A 15,552-nucleotide genomic window follows, 5' to 3' on the forward strand; every position below is an offset into this window, starting at 1 on the left:
CCTCCCAGTTCTGAGGACTTGGGTTCGAGTCCAGGCTCCGGCCTTCCTGAGTGGAGTTTGCATGTTCTCCCCGTGCCCGCGTGGGTCTTCTCCGGGTACTCCGGTCTCCTCCCACATTCCAAAGACATGCATGGCAGGTTAATTGGGCGCTCCTAATTGTCCCTAGGTGTGCTTGTGAGTGTGGATGCGTGTTCGTCTCTGTGTGCCCTGCGATTGGCTGGCAACCAGTCCAGGGTGTTCCCGCGCCTACTGCCCAGAGCCAGCTGAGATAGGCTCCAGCAACCCCTGCGACCCTTGTGAGGAATAAGCGGTCAAGAAAATGGATGGATGGATGGATGGATGGATGGAAAACTAAAGACATTATAATTAAAATTACTTTTAGTTTTGTAAATGTAAACTGTAGTTTGAGTTAGTTTTTGTTTTCTTAAATAAGCATTTTCGTTTTTATTTTATTTCGTTAACGAAAATGCTTTTTGAATTTTAGTTTTAGTTATTTAGTTAGTTTCAAATAACCTTGGTGCCATGCCACCTCTATTACAAATCATACTTCTGAGTGCAAAATATTGTTGGGTGGACGTCCATTTTGTTTATCCTCTGCTTACAGAACAGCAACACAGACAAAACCCAGAGAAATGCCGGCATTTAACGGCGACGCCTCACCCATGGTCCTGGTATGTTGTAGGGGGTCCTCGGTGACAATGGGCTCCGTCGCCTTGGAGGGTCGACCCACACCGGCTTGACTGACCGCCCGAACTCTGAACTGGTACGTGGCTCCTTCTTTCAGCCCGAACACCGGGTAGTGGCACGCTTTCTGAGGGCGCGCGTTGCAGCGCACCCACTGACCCTGGCTGACGTCACACCTGTAAAAGACAGAAGGACAGATTGATGGCTCCCTGCAAACGTAAACGAGCACATTACTTCCACGGTTTAACTTTATAACGAAAATGGCGAGACGGCACAACAAATCTAAAGCGGTAAACACCCCGCTAAGACCCGTAATAACCACGATGCTCAAACAAAGGGCCTCCCAAACACATTAAAAACTTATTTCCAAAGATAAATGCGGGGCCCGGATCCGGGAACTTCAATAACAATCTATTGCCGCATTCTGGAAAACAAAGAGAGATGAGCGGAGTTTGCACTAACGATAAGGCTGTTGCTAGGGAACTGGGGGAGCAATGTTGTCCTCTCACATCCAGGAAACACTCATGTTTAGGAATTCAATTCACCACTCCAATTAAAAGAGATAAAACACAAACATACACAGTAGCATCATCATTGCGCAGATGAATGAGGACATTTTCAGAATACAAAAAAAAAAAAAAAAAAAAAAAAAAAACACACACACAAAGACAAATTACAAATCAAAAGGAGTGAGATTGTAACAAGACCAAACGCGCAGGATGGACCTGATTGATTGGTGCGCTGATACCGTACGAGCAGCACCTGTTTCTCCTGCAGGAGTCTTTGATTCCGATATTCGCGGGATGTCGAGGGCTGATAATTATCGCACCTACACATTCATCTGGTGAAAACGATCACACCTGCCTGCCCGGTCCCTGCCTGCACTTTTATCAGCCACAAATCAATTTTCTCTGAGAGCAAGATGAGGTTCCCACATTAGAATCTTGCTTTTGGTAACTTGTTACTCAAGGACTCTCTGGAAATATATTCTAAATACATTTTTTATTGATATCCTCGGAATGGTAATTAAATCCTGATTTGGCTTTTGTAGATTGCATATGTGGGATAGCGAAACAATAGAAACAACAAGAAAACTACTTGGGCAGTGTGAAAGTGTAATAACGCGTTGATTTCACACTGGCTAAGCCAACTTCCTGAAAATGTTTCAAAGCAAACATGGTGAAGCGGCATTTTGCTGTTATGCCGCACGCAAATAGAATAAATTGACAACAGAAGTGAAGTCAGGCCCGAGTATAAATAAATGCTTTTGTGCATACAATGTGCAATAAAAATATAATATTGTCGGCTTGCCTGGAGTCTCAAAACCAGATACAGGGTTAAGATATTTCCATTGCGTCAGAAAATGTACGCTATAAAAAGATAATTGTTGAACCAACTTAAGTTTAAAAAGAGAATTGTTGACAAACAAAAAAAAAAAAAAAAAAAAATCACTTCAATTGGCAACCCACGATTGAATTAAGTTAATGATAATCCAAAGTGAACTCATTTACTCGCAGCCATTTTCACTGAAGCAACCCCCTTCGCTCCCAGCGGTTTTACTGAATTTTGACTTATTTTACAAGGCCCACAAAATATTGTGTTGTATTGCAATAAAAAGATTAGAGTTTTTCATCAGGGAAAAAAAGTATATTTGTATCTGTTTCTGTTTTGCAGCAATTAGCATTAGAATATAGCTAAGTTTCGCAATTATTCACATAAGTGTTGAAAACACGGTCAAAATAGCTTGTTGCAACATGGCCCTGGCTGATCTCTTATACTCTGCTGCCACCTTCTGGCCATTTTTGTAATAACTACCATTGCTTTAAGCCATCTTTTCATATCAGAAGCTGCATCAAAGCCGTCTGTATGTTCTAGCATGAAAAAAACACACAAAAAAAAACAAAAAAAAAACATAAAAACATAAAAGTGAGTTTTAGGGAGTGAAGTACAAAGTATTAATAAACGTATTTATATGTTTTTGGGTTTGAATGAGTTAAATTAAGTGTAATGAACATTAAATGGAATATATTCACTTTGGATTAACTGAATTCAATCATGTGTTACCAATTGAAGCAATTTTGTTAAGTTGGTCAACAATTCAATGTGTTATCTTAAATTGGTTCAATAATTCTCTTTTTATAGTTTACGGTGCCAGTTTACATTTTTTTCTTCATACCTCTCGATGTAATATCCCTCGACAGGTGAGGATCCATCGGCACTGGGTGGCTGCCAAGTGAGGAAGACGTAGTCCTTGTTGATGTCGGATACTTGGACCAACAGGGGAGAAGCAGGACCTCCGACCACTGTGGCCGCCGCATCTGAGTTGTGGTACACGATAATAATTGAGTGTTCTAGATAAGTGAGGGAAAAGGATATAAATGGCTGTCTATGTTATGTTACAAACTATAATAACACAGCTGGTGGGGAAATAAAATAACGCTCCTCATTTATGCAAATCGGATTGAAGTAATGGAATCTGACATGCTCCAAAACCTTGTCTTGAGGCTAGGAGGGATCATATTTTTCTTCTCCGCCAGTAAAAAATCACCCAACACATCTTCGCGTTGATTTTCCTCCGGCTCCCATGTTTGTTTTTGGTCTCACGAACCTTCTATTTGTAATGCAAATGTGAGTGCTGAATGGAGGCACTCGGCTCAGATTGACTAATTAATACCTCCAGCTCTCGCAAAGAACAGGCTTCGTAACAAGGGAGACAGCGAGAGTGCAACCCAGACACAATTTCAACGTTTGAGGCGTCATCTGGGAGCTGTTCCTTGTCCTTTTGTCACCAGTCGCTTTGCTCGGCGGGTAATGCTGTCAAAGGTATGAGACGTTCTCTGTCAGAGACGACTTCTGATGTGAGTGCTGCCATGATTGGCTCATTCGCAAAAATACTAGGCTGTGGAAAAATACATATATAGTTTCAGAAAAAAAAAAAAAAAAAAAAAAACCAACCTGACTGATGGTGCAACTTTCCCACCTGAATGAATGTGCCGGCAGGAAATTAAAGCGGAACCAAACTCATGGCAGCAAACTATTTTGAGAGTGCAAAACAATATTTGAGAGACTAAAAATTGTACACGCACAATCCTATTTTATATGCAAACACATATTTCAGAATGCAATGTGGTAGGTAAAGTGTGTGGAGTGTTTTGAGAATGATCTAATGCGATGTGACAGCAATTTGGTCTCACGGGAGACGGCAGAGGAGTTCACACAATATGGCCGCCTGCCACTTTAAAGCAGACGCGACTCAATTACAAGCACTTGCTAATGTCTGCTTAGAAAAACAAACATATGACAAAGGAAAAATTGTTGTATACATATATAGTATAGACCCCCAACTTGACTATATCGACACCACGGCCATATTGAAAGTGGCAAAGTTGAAGCAATTTGTGAACATGCCCAGTTCACTTGCTCCTTGGATACGTATCATCAAACCAGAACATCTGGGATCAATACCGAACCGTTGTTTTTATTGTATTATGTAATTCTAAGTCTATTTTACGAATATAATGTGTCCATTTTATGGCTAATATGACAGCCACTAACATATGGCTCGGAACAGGCCACCCGACTCAAGGCGGTATCTGCAGCAGAAATAAAATTAATTTAAAAAAATAAAAAAAAGGACAAGAAAATCAATATTCATTTTAGATGTCCAAAGGGTTTTTGGATCCCGTGGTTTCTTTTATGGTTTCTTTTTTCAAGTGGTTCTTTATTTGCAGACGCCAATGTCATACTGTCCCTCCTCGCTTGCTGTCCTGGGATTGTGCCAGCATTATATAGTACACTTTACGTCGCCTAAAGATTGTATCTCACTGAGCGGAGAAGGCTTTCGAGCGTTGATTTTTCGTCAAGGTTCGTTCAAGGTTGCAAACAAACGTCAGACATTTGCAAACACTTTTAATGGTTGCAACAGTTTTTCAAAAAATGGACATTACTCTCTCTTACGTTTAACCGATAACCTATCTATCTATCTATCCATCTATCCATCCATCCATCCATCGACATTTTGTTCATTCAATGGTCCTCACCTTCAACGTAGACATAGGCACTAGATTCCAGGATTCCGTCCCAGGTCTTCAGGCGGACTGTGTAAATGCCTTCATGCTCCTTGTACACAGCGTTTAATGTAATCGAGGCAGTGTTGTTTGTTGTCTTCATGTCCACCGAGCCGGACTTGAGCAGCTGCGTACCTGATACGTGCCGAAAACCGGCGTTTAGGTCGATATCTAAAGGGTGCGCCTCGGTGTAGGACCTTACCATCTCTGAACCAGGTGACATCCTGCTGGAAGGGTAGCAGAGGTGAGGTGAAGGAACAGTTGAGGGTGAGACTGTCGCCTTCTGTCACCCAGGTTGGTGATAAGGTGGTAGCAAAGCTGGCTTGCTGCGAGGCTGGAAAGAGGAGTTAAAAGCAGTGTTTCTAACTTGTGGAATGGAAGGACCATAGTCGAGTTTGAATCGGTCAATTCTAATCAGGGCTAGGCAGGATGACACTAGGATTGGTTTAAAAAATCCTGTGAAACAATGTTTTGTTAAATTTAAGTGTGTTTAAAGAGAAAGTCAACCTTAAACATTTATTTACAATATGTCTGTCATACATGTGACATGTCATATATGTGACTTCACTAGCCTAAACATGACATTTTGATTAATATTACATTTGTGGAATAAGAGATATGAAGCAAAAGCTGTTTTCATACGTCTCAGGGGGCGGACATTTTGCCACTTGCTGTCGACTGACGATGACATCACAGTTGTTCAGGGCTCAGCCAACAACCAATCACACCTCACCTGTTTTCTGGAGCTGAGGTGTGATTGGTTGTTACCTGAAACCGGAGCAACATTATGTCACCTACAATCGACATCAAGTGGCAAAATGGCCGCCTTCTGAGAGTGATAATAACTGCTGGATTTGGCTGTTTAACTCATATTCCACTAACGCAATATTAACCAGAATACCGTATTTAGACTAGTGGGCCTGCGTAGAACATTATTGTCAAGAATTTTGGAGGGGTTTGACTTCCCCTAATGTATTTAAAATGTGTGAGAACGGTATCGCTTCAAATTTGTATGTATTTTTTTTTAAATACAGACTCTCCTGTAGCACGGATTAAACGGGGGTTCACTGTATTATAGTCTGAGATCAGTGATTTACGTATTCCCAGTTTTCTGGAACAACGTTTATGAAGTGAAATCCTTCTCAGACACAAGCACACAGGAAGATAGAAATAGGGAACAGATGAGCCAGGCATTCTCTCAAGGAAAACACTATGCAAAAGCCAAAGATGTGACAGCTCGAGGATAGTGAACAATTCCTGACACGCCATTACTTCAGCTAGCACTTGTCAAGAGCACTGAGGCGATACAATCCCACAAAAAAAGGAAGCTACGGGTGCTGTGAGGTCTTGTCAAATCTCACTGTCAGGGATAAATCAGAGAAATGGTGGCATAATTTATTTGTGTTCTTGACTATCACAAGGATACATGCTGTTTTAATAATAATCACCTCGGTTGGATCCTCGCTTGTCATCATTCAACGGCTCGACCTTTCCCTCGTTGCGAGGATAAATGTGCCGCTGTTGCGCTTTTTGCTGATTGACTGATTCGCCTTTGCAAGCTGTGATGGTTTCCATATGAGTTACTAAAGCAAAAACTAACATTTCCCCGTAGCATGCAGACAAAGCTCTATTCAAAGCTCCAGAACGGCGGATTGTATTTATGCCGCAGTGATGTTGACGTACAGCAAGTCATAGAAACGATATTTGAAACATCAGTTGAGTCATGACTGGAGTTCAACTCTGCGCGTGATTAGGGAATACTTTGACAGTTTTGGCACACCGAAGCGACCACGTTAAGGTACGACAGGAAAGAGACCCGGCTCATACAGCGGTGCAAAATAACGATAAATCATTCGGAATGCACCGCCCTGGACTTTGCTCTGTTTTTATCAGGGCCTGTAAAAGGCCATGTTTGTTTGGTTTGGCATGTCAAGCGTTTGTACTACGTATCTGTGTAAATGGCATTAGCGAGAGACGAAAATTTAAGCAGGGAAAATCCCCACAATGAAAAAAAAAACTTCCTCCTCTTTATTGCATCATATTGGTGTCTTCTGCTGTAATCATGGAAAGTTTATGTTGAAATTTTAAACTTCATAAAGGTTGACAACAAGCAAGAGATAAAGTGATTGGATGACCATGACCGCATTGAATGCAATTTTGCTTATTTGAAGTAATAATTTTCTTATTTTACAATATTTTTTTCTTAAATTTTCTACTGTCCTTTTGGCAGGGTAGTATTGTTTGTATTTGTCATCACTTCAGAGTCCTTCCCACCAGAACATTAAATAAAGGACAGTGTAAGTGTAACTGCCTCCCGCTCGAGTCACATGTCTCCGTAAACAAACAGAGTTCAGCACAGCCTCTAACGAGCAGCTGTCATGGCCAGCGATACGCTTTTGCCGATATGTCAAAACTCGTTGATTGATTTGAAAACGGCATCGCGCCAGTGCTATTATATCGATGTGTATCAAAAAGTAACTAGCGCGATGCAAACACAACTACCAGCGGCAATTAAACTGCCTCTCCTTTTCAGACAGTGCCAAAGCAATAAAAATGCCCGTGGTCTTTTTATAGCTTAATAATTCACTCTGTTCAACCGGTTACTGTTGCACTTGTCTGCATAGTTCATTTACTAAAAAACAAGACAGCTATATCACTTTACATCCATCCATTTTCTTGATCGCTTATTCCTCACAAGGGTCGGGGGGTGCTGGAGCCTATCTCAGCTGGCTTTGGGCAGTAGGTGGGGTACACCCTGGACTGGTTGCCAGCCAATCGCAGATATCACTTTCCAAAAAGAAAAAAAAAAAAATCTGTATACATACATACTGTAAAAAAAAATGCCTGTTTGGAACTTGAACCGACCTTGAACCCTGAAATGTCGTATGAATGGAACCACATGCACATAAGCACGCTGGACGTACAATTTTTAAAGTATAAATTGACCTTTGGTGTGCCCTTACCAACGTCAACCGAACCATAACCCTTAAAACCAAGGCAAAGCAAGGCAAGCAAAACAGTGATTATTGGCATACTGTTACACCCGTACAACAAATCTCCAAATCCAATACAGTCAAGGCGTCTCACAGATTGAAAAATAACCACTTCGATACAGAAGGCGCTTCTGGTAAATCTGTTGATTCTGTTGATCCACTTTGCTTTTGGAAGGGATCTCGGGCCAAACAGTGTTGCAGCCAATATGAGAAGCTGTATGACTTGAAGCAAAAACAGAATGCACTCCCTCCTGACACTGGGATTAAATATACATGGCTGACGCTGCAGCTCTGGCAAAAAGTTCCATCCCAACAGACTTCCATAAGACCCTTTGAATCCGTGCACAAAACAAACAGATCTCACTAACTAGAAGCTTGTGGAACATTAATAGGATAAAATACATGTGGACACTCATTAGAGGGAGCTTACCCCGGGACTCATCCGAACCAGCCGTGGCTCCTTTATATGCTGCGTGGCGAAGCAGGACCCATCCAAAATGGAGATACAGAAAAAAAAAAGAGGTTCACATTAAAAGGATGAGAGGACACACAAATTGATAATAAAACCCATTTATGCTATATGCCATTAATGTTTACGGGCAGCAGGAATGAATGTGAATGGGAATTTTTTTATTTTTTTTTCATCAGAACACGGACTGATGATGTTTAAAGAATGAAAATACCAATCCATCTCAACAAAGTAAGATATGAAAAGTCAACATTAAAGAAAATTACAATATTTGTCTTGGTGCTGCAAGGCCAGGAAAGCTGTTTAAAGTCATTCCCGCCGCGCTCCCTCTCTCTCTCCTCCATCTACCTTTTGAATTCATTATGCATGAGTGCTGCAAGATCACTTGTTATGTAATGGAGATAGAAAGCTACTTCGCCGTGCAGTGTGAGAAAATGGCATTCCGTATATGAGGTGTGTCAGAAGTTGAACAGTTCCAGGATTTGGTGTCAAAAAAATATACTCAATGTTTCAAATCCAAACTAAGAGTTTTCCACCCCTGTCAACGGGGGTGAGATGATCAACCAGCATGTCTGCAAAGAGACCCGGACCAACTGACCTTGACGATTTTTTTTTTTTCATCATCCAAAGCCTGTCATCAAGGGGACCCGTTTTGAATATGTGGATGATAACAAGATGGTGGTGACAATATAGCTACAGAGGATCCCGGAAAAGGGCATGCGGGCAGGCCAGAGCGAGTGAGTTAGACTTACTTTGAAGGGTAAAACTTGTTTGGATTTGAAGAATATCTTTCGTGACACCTCAACGACACCGTTCAATTTACAACAGTTATTTACAATCTCTGTGCTGTGAAAGATCATCAGGTGTGCCACAAGGAACCATCCAATGTCACTTAGTTGGTCGAAAAAACATTTATTTACTACAAATAATTTTTGAGTGAACTGAAATGATCACGAGTTCAAGGGGGCGTTCCCGTAAACACTTCCTGGTTTGAACTTGGAAGAGTCCGACTTCCAACCATCCACAAATGCAGCATTAACACCACTCCTTTGTTTCCTGTCCTCTCATGATTGGACAAACTAATTAATCCAGGTGTGTCTGGCCATTGTCACCGTGATTATTGAGATCAGGCACACCTGGATTAATCAGATTGTCCACTCATGATAGACAGGAAATTAAGTAGTGGATTTATGTAAAGAGCCCATTCGGCCAACTTGCTTTACTTGGACTTCTTTTAACTTGAAATGGCTGATAACCGCTTTACTTTGACGTCAAATAGCGTCGTAACAAAAACACCATTAACCAGAATTCACCTGTTGAAAAGTCGATGCTAACCATGTAGCTAGACAGCCATAAACGCACACCTGGCATCTTCCAGATGAGGCTGAAATTTTGGAAACCGTTCCATTACAGTGTGATAAAGAGGACGGGAAACAACTGAAGTTTGAAGTTTGAAGTTTGAAGTTTATTGAACATATGCATATATACACGTATAATTATATAAACACATAAACAAATAAAGAAAGTTAAAAGTAAAAAAATAAAAGAAACATCCAATAAATATCTATGTATATGTTCAAGGGAGTAGAAAGAAGTTGAAAACTTATCCAGTCCTACCCCTTATTCTTCATATCCTATCACTTATTTAAAATAAATTACATTTTTAATAAAAGAAAATATAATATAATAATATAACTGGTAAATGTTTGTCGAGGAAAATGCGACACTGCAGGTTTGATTCTGGAACGCTCTTGAGCACGGAGTTGGACACCGATTGAGATGGACTGACTACACGGTGAGTAAAATTAGGGTTTTCGTTAATGGACTTCTGCACTTAAGCTAACAATGCTACATGTTGGAAATACTGCACAAGTACTTGCTTCTTTCTTTGACATACTAAATGTATAAATGCCGTTTAGAGTAATTCAAAATGTAAATATTTAACATGATTTATATTCCGACTGCAACCGTAAGGGGCGGTTGTTTGGCCAATCTTTTATTTAGTGTCATGTTTTGATACCATAGCACGTTTTGATACTAAAAAGACTGACTTTTAGTGCCTACAATCATTTATAATGTGTAGACAGAATTACTCACAATTCACCACAAGTGTGGCGAAGGTCATCGCTTCACCCAGGGGACTCTTGGCCACCACTTTGTACACGCCGGCGTCACCAGGAGAGCATCTAATGGAATATATGGTGCGTATAAATTGAGAGGGAAGTAAATGTATAAGGTATATTTCTAGAATGTCAGCATGAATAGATCAGTTTCAGTTACATACCGTCTGATCTCCAAGTAATTCAGACCAAACGCCTGCTGAAGCCCGTAATTCCACGGCATCTCAGGCTTTCTCAGCACCACACCATCTTTGTACCTGTAAGACACCATTAATTTTTTTTTTTCTTCACAATCCACAGATAGATGTACACAGATTGTGATGGCAGCTAGTGAACCTGACAAAATATACTATAGTGTGCTGGAGTGATCGTTGATTCATTCCATCCTGTATCCCAAGTAATATTTTTTTTAACAAAGAAAGTTGGACTTTTGAAGATAAAATACTGCAATATATTTGGTTGTAATCGGTTCGAGCAGGAATTTGACTAAAGGGGTTTTAATGTCTTGGCGTTAAGTGTCTTTATCGTGCAATTTTAATGCTGTGCTCCATCTCTACTCCATTCCATCATTATGCTGAATTTATATGACAAAACCGCTACCGTCCATCCATCTTCTATAGTCCTCATTAGAGTCGCGGGTGAAATGGAGCCTTTTCCAACTCACTGCACCAGGAGGTGAGGCACACCTTGGGTTGTTCATCAGCAAATTGCAGGGAACATTTAGACAAATGCAAAGGTTTTCAATTAACCTAACCTGCATATTTTTGGAAACCATACCCAGGAGAAAACCCACACAAGCACGGGATAACATGCCAACATCCACACAGGATGGTGGCAGGTGAGCTTTAAACCAGGGACTCAGCAGCAGATACGCTAAATACTAGCGACAATAACAACAGTCAAATCTGAATTTACTGCTCCAGCAGAGGCCAGACAGACTAGCATTGCAGAAGATCAGATACATGTCTTACCATGTGACCTGAGGGGGTGGGCAGCCTTGCACCACGCAGGCGAGCTGCACCGTCATGCCCTCCCAGACAATGTGAGCCCTCAGGGGCACGGAGAAGTCTGGCACCTTCTGACTTAGACGCTCCAGATACTGCAAGTGCTCGGACGCCTTCTTTTGCGCCTGAAGTGTTGCAAACGCACACACACACACCCCCACACACCCCCACACACACACACATATATTTGCACACTACAGTAATGTCATGAAAGAAAAGAAACACTTTTTTGCCCATTTCGAAATCGTGGAAATGGCAACTGCATCCATTATTGAAAATGCATTCATTTCCAAATAACATAACAATAAAACTATGATTAGCTTCAAGCACGTAATGCAGTTATATATTTGTTTGTTTAAGTTTACTTATGCAACTTATGTTTATTTGTCAAACGTGTAAAATAAACTATTTCATTCCATTCCAAAGGTGTACTCGCCCCATAACTCAAATTTAAGTTCAGCAATTAGCTGCTTATGAACAACATTATGCAACAACTGACATTTATTGATCTTGGCTGAGGGGTGTGAAAGAGTAAAAAATAAATAAAATAAAAATCAATACAAATGTGCTGCAGATCTTTCAAATCCAGCACGTTGATACATATTTTAACAATGGCCGTGGCAGGGCTTTGCCACGTCTGGCAGTGAGTTAATTGAGTTTGATTTATTCATTTATTTTTCTAACGTGTGCAAGAGGAGAAAATATGAATATGACACTGCAAAAATGTCATAATAAATAACCAAACGTATTTGATAGCGAAATTATAGTGTTAGATGACAAGTCAACACTCCCAAAAGGCCTTTTTTTCACATTTTGAATTGAGTATTATTAAATTTAAAAAAAAAGTCACTGTTAGGTTTAAAGTGTATCTAAGTTATTATATATTTGCTAAAATGCTTCACACTCATATGAACTTTAAGTGAACTACTTTACACCCATTTCATCAGATGAACTCTACCAGACAGTGTGTCTGTGTTTAAAATTGCAATATTGCGCTTTCCTCACTCCTTAGTAGTGCAACGCTATTTTTTATTTTTTGTAACCGGACAGGAAATAATCCCCAATAAAAAGAGAGGATGCAAGAGAATTGCCAGAGCATATTTGACAGCTTGTACCTGGCAACTCTAATTAATAAGTCTTGTCTTCTCATCTTTGTGTTGTCATTCTTATATGTATTGGTGTATAAACAGTCACAGACTAGTATTTTTTTTACCTCATTACGAAGAGCCATTTTGTCCACGCGGGTGCGGAGCAAACGTCGATTCCGCATCATGCTCACATCGAACTTCTCCGCCTCGTTCCCAAACATCGTCCATTTGTCTCGATGGTAGCCTTCGTCGGCCGCTAGAGTTTCCCTTAGGATCTCCCTGGTGGACGCAATAATCAATTACAATCATGACAAAAATATGATCCAAAATACAGTCACGATCAAACCTTAATGGTATGCTCTACCAACATTAAAATGCTGAGGGTAAAAAAATACTTCGTAAGTAGTTTTGCTTCATTCTGCTTCCAAATGGGGATCATTTGTGTATATTTTATAGTTCAGTTAAAGTATGAGCCCTGGAATTCACCCAAAATGGCTGGTTCAAACAAAATGGCCAACTTCCTGTTCAGTTTCAGGCATGGGTCTTGGAGTTTTTCGTGTGACCTATTAGGATAGACATGTCAACCCAACTTTGTGTCGATTGGTTAAACTGATGCTGGAGGATGTTTGTTTGTTTGTTTGTTTTTTCCCTTTCTTCTTCTACATAAAACTAATCCTAACTTAAACCCCTAAACCTTATCCCCAACCTAAATGTTAAACCCTCTGCCACCTCTTAACCTGACCCTTAACAAAACCTTAATCCTAACATTTACCCCAAAGTGTTATAGCTTACCTTATGTTTAGTTATGCCAAAAATAATGACACTTTTTATCTGTATTTGCCAATTTCCCCAGTAGGTAGACTGACTACACTCGCATTGGTCTTTCATCCATAAGCATAATGTCTAGTGTGCAGTTTTTTTTAGTTTAATGTGATTTAGTGGATCAGGCCATTCTAGGGAAGATGAGCAGTTCGGAAAATGAATGAATGAATGAATGAATGAATGAATGAATGAATGAATGAACAAACGGATCAATCCCTCGCTCTCCATGACAAATGAAGAACAGAAGCAACCTTGAGGTAAAAAATATAAACCTTTGAACTATCTGAATGGGGCAAAAAAAGATTTTCAAATCGTGTAAGCTGTCATAGACGCTGCTCATTTCCAACGTAAGCGATAGCAATGCATAGAAACATTCATTTAGAGACTGACATAGTGACATTGTCATCTAAGAGGAATAAAACTTCAATTCAACATTGATGGAAGTTTCTTTTTCGTAGTCAGCACAGTCCAGACTGCTATAAATTTCACCGCATTCGACAGCTTGATGAGATCCATGCGCAACTGCTCCATTTCAACCGATGTGTCATTTTACACGAGCACCACTCGAGAGAATTCAAAAGGTCGGCCTTTTTGAGACTCGCCTTGTCATGGCTGGTGATTTGCTCGAAAAATCTCTGGCAGGACGATTCCAAGAACCCTTCTGTCATGTTGCTGGGCCCTCAGTGTGTTTTCCTTGTCTCACAGTGCCTGATTAATGAGAGGGGCGTGTCCCCTGCACCACACCTGCAGTGCATCACCTATTAGGCCTTCATAAGGACTGGGACTCCTTGCAGCCACTGTCGGGTCGTTGCTCCGTCTGCTCACAGCCATCGTCTAGTGTTTCTACTGTTTTTCGCAGTGAATAAAACCTCTCGCTTACTCCTGTGTTCTGTGATTCTGGGATCCACTCTCCGGTCGCACCGGAATCTTAACACCTTCAGGTTTGAACGTGTCAGAGCTCGGTTGCTCGGATGCCTTTTTGCTTGATGGTGTCAGTGATGGCTGTTGTTTTTTTGTGCAATCACAAAAAAATACATTTTCCTGGACTAGTTTATGCTACTAGGATGTTTTTTTGTTTTTGTAATTATCATATGTGGTGACAAGAAGGGGTGGGAATGTTTGTCTGTCTCACGATTCGATTCGATTTTTGGGTCTGCGATTCGATTCAGAATTGATTTTCGATTTAAAAATGATAAATGAAATTGATGCTTTCTGCTTCATTTTATGAATGAGCAAATAGTCATGATCTACTCTGGTTTAACTCGCTAATGCTAATTAGGGTGCTACTCGCGGCACTTTTATCCCTCAAAAGTATGACTATTCATACAAAACGCTTTAGGAATGAATACAGAGAAGCATCTTAACATTACTCACGGTCATATGCTCTTCCTACGCTACAAAAAATTTTTAATAAAATCAACTTTTATTGGCATAACCTGATCGTAACTTTTTCCTTCAACTCTCCATGTAGCTACAACTTAACTGTGTATCAGAACGCACGGAACCACACTGCCCTAAAGTGGCGAAATCGGGTACAACATGAACAGCGTTCCCAGTAAAAAAACAAGGGCAAGACAGGTTAATATAATTGAAATAAAATCGATTTGAGGACATTTAAAATAGATTCTGAATTGTACTAAATGAGAATCGCGATTCTTATGAGAATTTTTTTTTTTTTTTTTTTTTTTTTTTTTTTTGGGCACACCCCTAGTGACAAGGTTGGACTGGACTTCGTAAAAAGTCAGCTATGTGAACCACTACACAGCACTGCTGTTTTGGGTAAAAATTGTCATATTTTTCCCCGTCAAATATTAAAGGCTTACAGAATCTGTGCCAGAGTGCATTGAAGGCAGTTCATTTTTTTTATTCTTCCAGATATATGAAGAAAAATGCTCCCAGACAACTCAAAGGCCCTGATAATTAATCATGAAGTAGGAATAAGCGATCCTACTGCCCCGCGATGACACCTCCCCTAATACATTCAATGTTTTCTTTTAATGCGCCTCACCGTCTCTGTTGTCGTCGACATGCGGCTATAAGCACGCACACTTAAACATGAATAAGTGGAACGTTTTAACACGACACTCGTCGCCAGGGGCGTGCATTTCGTGATCTATCTCGCCATTAAATATTCACAAACGCAGCTCTGATCTATGACGACCGCTCTGGCATGAAGGTCTGAACAAATAGAGATAATTGGCAGTGAAATGCACAAACAGCATAAATCCGCATGGATGCTTATGTGTGCAAAAGCCACTCTCCAAAAAAAAAAAGTAGTGGCCCCTTTAATACTCATTGCGACCTT

General features: G+C 40.5%; 1 protein-coding gene across 5 annotated transcripts in view; it reads right to left on the reverse strand.

The window, feature by feature from the left end:
- myom3 (myomesin 3) overlaps window positions 1–15,552 on the reverse strand; it is an 80,735-nt gene that overhangs the window by 35,030 nt on the left and 30,153 nt on the right. For 4 of the 5 annotated variants that reach the window (XM_077527704.1, XM_077527706.1, XM_077527705.1 and 1 more), the window contains 9 exons: window positions 12,551–12,704; window positions 11,305–11,462; window positions 10,498–10,590; window positions 10,311–10,399; window positions 8,175–8,213; window positions 4,954–5,085; window positions 4,725–4,886; window positions 2,861–3,002; window positions 661–860 (listed from right to left, as the gene is read on the reverse strand). In XM_077527704.1, the coding sequence (XP_077383830.1) occupies window positions 661–860; window positions 2,861–3,002; window positions 4,725–4,886; window positions 4,954–5,085; window positions 8,175–8,213; window positions 10,311–10,399; window positions 10,498–10,590; window positions 11,305–11,462; window positions 12,551–12,704 (1,169 nt within the window). Of the gene's footprint in view, window positions 1–660; window positions 861–2,860; window positions 3,003–4,724; window positions 4,887–4,953; window positions 5,086–6,199; window positions 6,741–8,174; window positions 8,214–10,310; window positions 10,400–10,497; window positions 10,591–11,304; window positions 11,463–12,550; window positions 12,705–15,552 lie in introns of those variants that run through there. The other variant, XM_077527708.1, reaches the window with a different exon arrangement.

The sequence above is a fragment of the Festucalex cinctus genome, chromosome 7 (genome assembly GCF_051991245.1).
Source record: "Festucalex cinctus isolate MCC-2025b chromosome 7, RoL_Fcin_1.0, whole genome shotgun sequence".
Taxonomy (NCBI): Eukaryota; Metazoa; Chordata; class Actinopteri; order Syngnathiformes; family Syngnathidae; genus Festucalex; species Festucalex cinctus.